General features: G+C 43.6%; 2 protein-coding genes across 2 annotated transcripts; one reads left to right on the top strand and one right to left on the bottom strand.

Annotated features, from left to right (window-relative positions):
- On the top strand, nt 1–1,638 carry LOC310797340 (E3 ubiquitin-protein ligase TRIM21-like; the record flags this gene model as incomplete). Its single annotated transcript, XM_083659709.1, has 1 exon — nt 1–1,638. One exon carries the CDS (start codon nt 1–3, stop codon nt 1,636–1,638), a length of 1,638 nt encoding a protein of 545 aa, XP_083515835.1.
- Nucleotides 1,639–3,302: 1,664 nt separating this feature from the next.
- metap1d (methionyl aminopeptidase type 1D (mitochondrial)) lies at nt 3,303–7,174 on the bottom strand (the record flags this gene model as incomplete). The annotated part of the gene is made up of 10 exons (XM_083659188.1): nt 3,303–3,568; nt 3,726–3,804; nt 3,891–3,938; nt 4,387–4,484; nt 4,577–4,740; nt 4,904–4,946; nt 5,092–5,240; nt 5,353–5,502; nt 5,825–5,991; nt 7,135–7,174. The coding sequence occupies 10 exons, from the start codon at nt 7,172–7,174 to the stop codon at nt 3,484–3,486; spliced, it is 1,023 nt and encodes a 340-aa protein (XP_083515314.1). The 3' UTR covers nt 3,303–3,483.
- Between the last annotated feature and the right edge of the window lie 1,557 nt (nt 7,175–8,731).

Genomic DNA, 8,731 nt, shown 5'->3' with positions numbered 1-8,731 from the left:
ATGTCTGCTGCCAGCTGTCTCCAGTCTGAAGAGCAGTTTCTGTGCTCCATCTGTCTGGATGTGTTCATTGATCCAGTCACCATACCATGTGGACACAACTTCTGCAAGAACTGCATCACACAGCGCTGGGATGTTAGTGTCCAGTGCCAGTGTCCCATGTGTAACAAGATTCTCGACAGAAGACCTGAGCTGTATGTCAATACTTTCATATCTGAGATGGCTGCTCAGTTCCGAAAGTCAGCTCAGATGAAAGCCAGCAGCTGCCCAGACCAGCAAAGTGCCAAACCAGGAGAAGTTCCCTGTGACGTCTGCACAGGGACCAAGCGGAAAGCCATGAATTCCTGCCTGGTGTGTCAGGCCTCCTACTGTGAGACTCACCTGGAGCCTCATCAGAGAGTGAGCGGCCTGAAACGACACAAGCTGATGGATCCTGTGGAGAACCTGGAAGGCAGGATGTGTAAGAAGCATGACAGACCGCTGGAGCTGTTCTGCAAGACTGACCAGATGTGTGTCTGTCAGTTCTGCACTGAGACAGACCACAAGTCACATCGCTTTGTTCCTCTGAAAGAAGGATATGAAGGAAAGAAGGCTGAGCTGGGGAAGACGGAGGCTGAAATTCAGCAGAAGATCCAGGAGAGACGACTGAAGATTCAGGAGATCAAACACTCAGTGGAGCTCAGTAAGGAAGATGCAGACAGAGAGATAGCAGACAGTGTGCGGGTCTTCACTGCTCTGAGGCAGTCTGTGGAGAGAGGCCAGGCTGAGCTCATTGAGACGATTGAAGAGAAGCAGAAAACAACTGAGAAACAGGCTGAAGGCTTGATCAAAGAGCTGGAACAGGAGATCTCTGAGCTGATGAAGAGAACCGCTGAGGTGGAGCAGCTCTCACACACTGAAGACCACATTCACCTTCTCCAAAGCTTCCCATCCCTGAACACTCCTCCACACATCAAGGAATGGATAGAGGTCCATATCCACTCATCATATGAGGGGGCTGTGAGGAGAGCTGTGGCTCAGCTGGAGGAGACACTCAGTAAAGAGATGGGGAAGCTGCTTGCTGATGTTGAGCTGAAGAGGGTCCAGCAATTTGCAGTGGATGTGACTCTGGATCCTGATACAGCAAACGCCTGGCTCATCCTGTCTCATGATGGGAAACAAGTACATGCTGGTGATGTAATGAAGAAACTCCCACGTAACCCAGAGAGATTCTCTTCTTGTAGCTGTGTCTTAGCAAAGCAGAGCTTCTCTTCAGGGAAGTTTTACTACGAGGTCCAGGTTGAAGGGAAGACTGAGTGGGATGTAGGAGTGGCCAGAGGATCGATCAACAGGAAGGGACACATCAAACTGAGACCTGCGAATGGCTACTGGACTGTATTGCTGAGGAATGGAAATGAGTACGAAGCTGCTGCTCGCCCTGCTGTCCTCCTCTCTCTGAAGACGAAGCCTCAGAAGGTGGGGGTGTTTGTGGATTATGAGGAGGGTCTGGTTTTCTTTTATGATGTAGATGCTGCAGCTCTGATCTACTCCTTTACTGGCTGCACCTTCACTGAGAAACTCTACCCATACTTCTATCCTGGTCCTAGTAATGGTAAAAACTCTGCCCCCCTGATCATCTCTCCTGTCAATCACACAGATTAGACTAAACATTCACGTTCCTCAGGATTCATTGTCAGTTAAGACAATTTACACACACATAGTTTTTTTCCTTCAGGTAACTACTAAGCATTCTAATGTTTAATTTTATTTTATAGAACAACAACCAAAACACTTTGCAGACTTGTCTAGCACATTTGTATATTAATTTGTTCTTTCAATAGGGCTCTCCACTGAGAGAAGACCAGTAACTACTGATGTAACTTGTCTCTTTACCTTTCTTCTTCTTTTCAAAGTGTGTGGTGTTATGGCTCATGTTCATGTGACGTAGACAAAGTGATTTCGTTGTATTATTTTGTGCGTGTGTGTGTGTGTGTGTGGGGGGGGGGGGGGTGTAGGGGGTTTGGTTAAAGTTAAACAAGAATCCAGTATTTTTCTTTATATCCCATTTTTCTTTGATCATTAAAGTGAGTGTGTGAAAACTACACATTTTCCAGTTTCATTGTAACACCTCTCTCTATTCACCCCTCTAAGGTGCATGATGCACACCACAGTGACACTAGTCAGTTGTCCATTCATTCATTGTGTGTTGGATGCATCTGTCATCTCCTTCCAAAGCATGCTGGGATACCTGGTGATGGATGACAGCATTTACAGCAACATGAGGAGGGGCTAAGTTCAAAATGTCAAATGGAAAGACAGCAAGACGACCAATCAAGCTGCAGCACCAAGCGACCAGCGGGGCAGGGTGGACAGCCACTGCAAGCCACTTTTGCTGTGCTGGTGTGCATTTGCCCTGCATAGCTTACTTCCTGTTAGTGTTTGCTAGTACAATATAGAGCTTAGATCAGGCCCAAAAAAACAAGCCTGGCCTAGTCACCATTAGCCATATTTCCATTAATTTATCCCACATGCAGCATGTCATAACTCAGATGTATTTTTGGGTGACAAACGCCTTCCGAGATGTTCCGATTGAATTGCCATGCCTACTGAACTGAACTGATGTAATCTTTTGCTACAATTAAAGATGGCTGCCACAGGTTCTTGATGAAAATGAGTCATTATTGTAGACAGAGGTCAGGAACGTCCAACATGGCTGCCATCAGAATGTCAAGCTAAATGTTGCCATGGCTACTATCTAAACACCTGATGTTCCCTGTCATGCGTCAAACCAATGCGGATGTGATATCCATGATAACATTATCAAATGTGCCATGCCCGGCATCTTGAGGTAGGCCTCTCAAATGACCATTCTAGAGCGCTGATTTAAATGGGTATGGCCATTCTAATCCTTCCACTTCTGTGGCCATGAGTTCCATTGACCTGTTAGAAGTTCCAGCAACCACTCAGCTCTGTGCATTGCCTTATGACAGTTCAATGGAACTTATGACAGTTCATAAATTCAATTGTTGTAAGTTCCATTGAACTGAATGCATAGACCTGGGTGTTTGCTTTGTGGAATTGAATGGTCTAATCAGTCAGCTGTGGTCAGCGAGGATTTTTTTTTTATGCACCCTGATGGTTGCACTGATAAACAATATTAAGTTGCCGTGTGTAAAATGGAAAATAAACAAAGGTATGTGCATTGGCAACCATGGATTTCTTTCTCTCCTAATAAATCACAAATACATTGTTCATAATTAAAAGTGAAATGAGAGATTTAATTTCATACATGATTTTTTTTTTACATTGCATAGGAAAATGCTCGTTTAGAATGATGTGTCCAGGCTAGTTACCGTTTAGGTTATTTTAACAGTACATTTACAATCACAAAAGGTAGTGAAACTTCATAAACAGTAACAGTACGTTTACGATCACGACAGGTAGTTTAACTCCTTTTTGATGTAAACAGGCTCATAGTTTGGACAGCAGAGTTAAGACTCCTCCAGGTTACAGGCTGTCCTCTTCTGGTAGTTTGGTGAGAATATCCACTCCGGAAGAGGTGATGACCACTGTGTGTTCAAACTGAGCCGACCTGCACATAACATACCGGCACACACAAGATTTTGACGATAAACGTATTGTTACATTGTACACTGTTACATTGTTGTTACATTTGTTACGACTGTCTGCTGTGTTTAAAACCACACGGTCAGGGAAAGGTGCGCTGCTAACAGGACCGCTACACATACCTTTTATCATCCCCAGACACTGCTGTCCACTTGTCCCTCAGGATTCTAAACTCTGAAGACCCCTCCATCAGTATAGGTTCTGCAAAGCATCAGACACTATCAGACAGTAACTTATACAGATAAACACCGACATGCGCACATTACACATGTGAAATGTTCTCTCACCTATTGTGAAGGCCATCCCTTCATCCATGGTCATGTCATTGTCATTAGCTGAAAATAAAGACAGCAAAGGGGTTCTGGAGTGAAAAGACTATTGGACAATTACAACATGGCTGATTTATCACAGATTTATCGCAGATTTAATAAATTGTATGATGAGTTTTCAATACAGATAATAGATTTAATACATTTTATGATGAGTTTTCAATATAGAGAATAGATTTAATACATTTTATGAGTTTTCAATATCCTAACCTCAAGTCTTGTGAATCTATATCCCAGAGTCAAGCAGTCAACAGTAAGGTTTTACAGTGATAAGGTTAATATGTCATATATAGCCTATATATATACACTCCAAATCCATACACTTACCGTATCCTAAATTAAATTCATTCATTCACCCTCCCTTCCCATCATACACAAAACCCAGGAAAGTTTGCATGAGTTTGAATAGCAGTCATCAATGCCAGATGATGTGACCACACAGACCCAAACGTACCATGGTGCCAGATCTCAGGATGGCCGTGGAAGTAGGAGCCTATTCCATGTCCAATGAAATAAGGACACACTTGGAAGCCATTGGCGTGGGCTATCTCACTGGATGTGGAACACAGAAATGATCGGTTGACATCAAGAGAGGAATTTGAACATTCGTTATGCACATACTCTGCGTGTGTGTAGTAGGCTACCTAATAGTGTTTCCTATAACGCAGAGCTGTGCGCCCGGCTTGCAGGCAGCGATGGCCTCGTCACGACAACGCCTGGCCGTGTCCACCAATCGCCGGCCGACCTCATCCACCTGGCCAATCAAGAAGGTTTCTGAGGTGTCACCGTGGTAACCCTCTAAATACACCTATCATGAACAGGCAGAAGTTAGTGATGAAAGAGCTCTGACTGAGCTTTAACACCTATGTTGTGTGTATGTAGCTGTGTGTGTGTGTGTGTGTGTGTGTGTGTGTGTGTGTGCAGAGTGCAATACATGTCTGTTAAGAACAAGTCAGGGCACATCAACTTACAGTCACATCAATGTTGATCATATCCCCATCTTGTAGTTGCCGACTGCAGCAACAAACAGAAAGATGAATGAACAAATCCAGTATAAACAAAGAACAAAATGAGATCATATTAAATTCTCTGCCTATTAAGAATTAACGTTTTTGCTGTGTGTATCCAAATCCCCTGGGTGAATTTCCTGTCCATTTACCTGTCAGGTATACCGTGGCAGATGACGTTGTTGACTGACGTACAGACCGACTTGGGGAAACCCCCGTATCTGAGCGGGGAGGGGTAGGCGTTGTGTTTGATCGTCTCTTGGTGCACGATGAAGTCTATCTCGTCTGTCGTCATGCCAACCTGGAAGTCACACATCACACTTGCCGTGTTGCTTTTCAAGAGACACAGTCACTCAGACACACACACGTGAACACAAACATACACAATACATGCAGTGATTGAGTGCCTATACCTTCAGGCTGCGTCCAGCCAGCAGCAGCACCTGTCTGGCTAGGCTGCATGCTCTGGCAAGGCCCTCGATCTCCTCCTGCTCTTTGATCTCGATGTAGTCTGGCCATTCTGGGAGCACTCCCGTGCCGACGTAGCCAGGCCGCACGATGTGCTACACTCAGGGAGAAGTGAAAAGGCAGGGCATTAACCCATTGATACCTGATGCAGCATTTGTGTGTGTATCCCTTTAAGACCGGTCTTAAAGGGATACGCACACAAATGAGGGATATACACGCAAATGCTGCATCAGGTATCAATGGGTTAAAAAAGTGGGTCGTGTTGTAGCCCCAGCAGCAGCACAAACAGGTTTATTATACTGAGAGATGGGGATCTAATTTAGTGATGCATTTCAGAGACTGAGAAAAGTTCTTCTTTAAGTTACTTCCTTATACTGAAGCTGTGGCATTGCTGGGAAGTACAGGGTGTGCCTGTACCTTGGGCACTGAGTAGGCAGGCCTAACAGTGGCTGGGCGAACTACACTGTGGGATTTAGAAGCCTTCCACTTCCTCCAGAAGAAGCGTCTGTGTTGCTGGCACAGGAGGGCCGTGGGAGGACCAAAGCTCCCCAGGCAACAAAGTCTCTGGAGGAAAGTTCCCAGTCCTGAAGAAAAGGAGAGACAGCTCTGTTTATGGACGAGAGGTTCTTGCTTTTCTGCTGAGAAGAGAGTAGAGACAATGCTTTATCTTTGACAGTCTGGGATAGATAGTGGGATTCCCCTTTCTGCTTGTACTGTCCTGTAACTCGGCTGTCCACGGAGCGTTCAACAACCTATACCTATAACCTGCAGAAACCTATGGCGACAAGAGTCACAACCATAGCACACTCACAACACATTCCCATAGACTAGATCTATTAACAAACATCTGTTTGTTCATTTAGGTTGGAGTATAGCAGTGTTGCCAGGTGTGTGGTTTCCAGCAGAATTTAATTATTTTTGAAGTGGGATGCCGTGGGATGATTTTTTTTGTCTGCTGGTTGAGTAGACCTATTTTGCATGCAAATACATGAATAATATATATAAATAAATATTCAGAAGAAGAAGGAGAAAAGACAAACAAGGTTAGTTTGTGCGTCAGTGAATTTGTCTACACCAGTGGTTCTCCGGGGACCCCCAGAAAAATTGGGAATATTTTAATTTCACTGTTAGTGGAGCAGAGCCCAATGAGAGAATGTATAGCCTAATAGTGTTCATAGGTTTCACACGGGATCCCTGAGATTACAAAAATGTTGAGAACCCTTGGTCTACACACCACAGACTATATTTTATTTATGAATATACTTTATCTAACTACACAAGGCTATTTTAGAACTGAAGTTAAACAATTGTTTAGGGATAACTGGTTTTAAAAGCAGTGAATATGGTTTGTCAGGCATATTTTGAGTTCTGGGCTCGTTTGAGTAGCCTTTGGGCTGGTTTTGATTGACCATTGTACTGGTTTAGTCACCAGACCTGGCAACCCTGGATTGCAGTTGCGTTGGGGGAAAAGCTGAGGTCGATACACGGACATACATACAGGTGGGTAAATTGTGGTAGTACAAAATGTGCTGTGGTAGGCAGCGATGGCTACTGTAGCATTAGCTAGCCTACACAGACGGCTTTAACTTTAAATTGCCTGCTGTTGGCACTTTTTTTAAGCTAATCTGTAAATATCTACTTGTTTTTTATTGTACTCGTGGACTTGTCCTCTCTGAATACTCGCCATTGGTAAGTGTGTATTTGAAGTAGGAAAGGTTGTTTAGTACCTGCTCTTGCTGCAAACCCTGCCGCACAGGGCGCCGCCATATTGTTTGTCCAGTGTGGTCACGTGGTATAGGACAAGCGCCTGTTCAAGCAAGCAAGTGTCATTCAGTTCAGTTGGTGTTTCATAATGGTGTTATTACTGTTTTAGTTACAGAAAACTAACCAACCAACCAAACAAACAAACAAACAAACAAACAAATAAATAAACAAATAAATAAATACAATTCTTCACAAGCTTTTCTTTTACTCTTGGTATTTTAAATTGTCATAACTGGCCACTCTGGCAAAGAATAAGACTACAGTATTCAATTAGTCTCTTTCTTGGTTTAGCAAGATAGTTTTTTCATCCTCCCACTGTGCACCATAACAGTCTAACAGCACAAGTTGTCCCCATATAAAATGTTTATTGTCTGCGACCCTGTGAGGACCATGCTTGGGTCTCGACCCACAAGTTGGGAAACACCAGAGGACATCACTCACTGTAGCAGAGGACATTTCCTTGACTGTTAAATGACATAACTCTGCGGCCCTGCCCAGTGCAGGTAGTGGAGATATAGGTCACCACCACCTTATCAGTGACAACAAACACTGTTGATATCCCATATGAACACCTCACCAAGGTCACGAGATATACTCTCATCCACTAGTCTATTAAGTAGCCTAAATAAAAAGTGACTTTGCAGCACAAAAATAAACATTCTCTCTGTCTAATGATATGGCAACAGAGTCCATTTTCCTTGAAGAGGGGGACAGTGAAACCATAACAGAAAGATCATTGTGTCAGTTGGCAGCTTCTTCCCTGCTCCTGCAGACCACTGGCAGTTTCAAACTTCACTGGTTTGCAGTATTTTGCACAGTGTAAGAAGGAATGCACATCCTGGACTGTGGAGACTTTTCTGCATGTGATGGCAGCATGACACCTTTTCTGTTCAATGTTTGATCTATAATATAATGTGGATAGATGATATATGCATAGCCTGTTTGCACACAGACATTTTTCAGCTATAGGAGCATTGCAGATAGCTGGTGCATGTATCCAAACATTCTGTAATAGGCCATATAGTATTTGATAAGGTGTATGCAGGTATACAGTTATTTTCTATAGTGCTATAGTCAACAGGCCCTAAGACTCAGGCTATGCCTTCTGCAGAATTGTTCATGTGAATACAAGGCACATGTATAATATATATTTTCTCTCTCCCAATCAAATCCTAAATTAAATTACAAATACCACCTTGAGAGAATAACACTGGTAAACAAATGACTGAGAGAGTAAACAAATCTTCATTGAAGTATGAGAGAGAGAGAGAGAGAGAGAGAGAGAGAGAGAGAGAGAGATGGAAATCTGTGTGGAATTCCGGCCCACTGCAGGAAAAGCACCTCTTTACCCCAGTTAGTGAGTGTAGTAGTCACATGATTGCAGAGAGCTATACCTCAGGGCACACACACAGTATAATTGGCACACCCTACCATTACTGTAGTGTAAACCAGAGACAGACAAGTGAGTGTTTGGGACAGTTTGTTCCCTATCTTTCAATGATTCTCTCTCTCTCTCTCTCTCTCTCTCTCTCTCTCTCTCTCTCTCTCTCTCTCTCACAC

This window comes from Poromitra crassiceps, assembly GCF_964638095.1.
Source record: "Poromitra crassiceps genome assembly, chromosome: 23".
NCBI classification, from domain to species: Eukaryota; Metazoa; Chordata; class Actinopteri; order Beryciformes; family Melamphaidae; genus Poromitra; species Poromitra crassiceps.
This window is presented reverse-complemented; position numbering and strand designations above follow the sequence as displayed.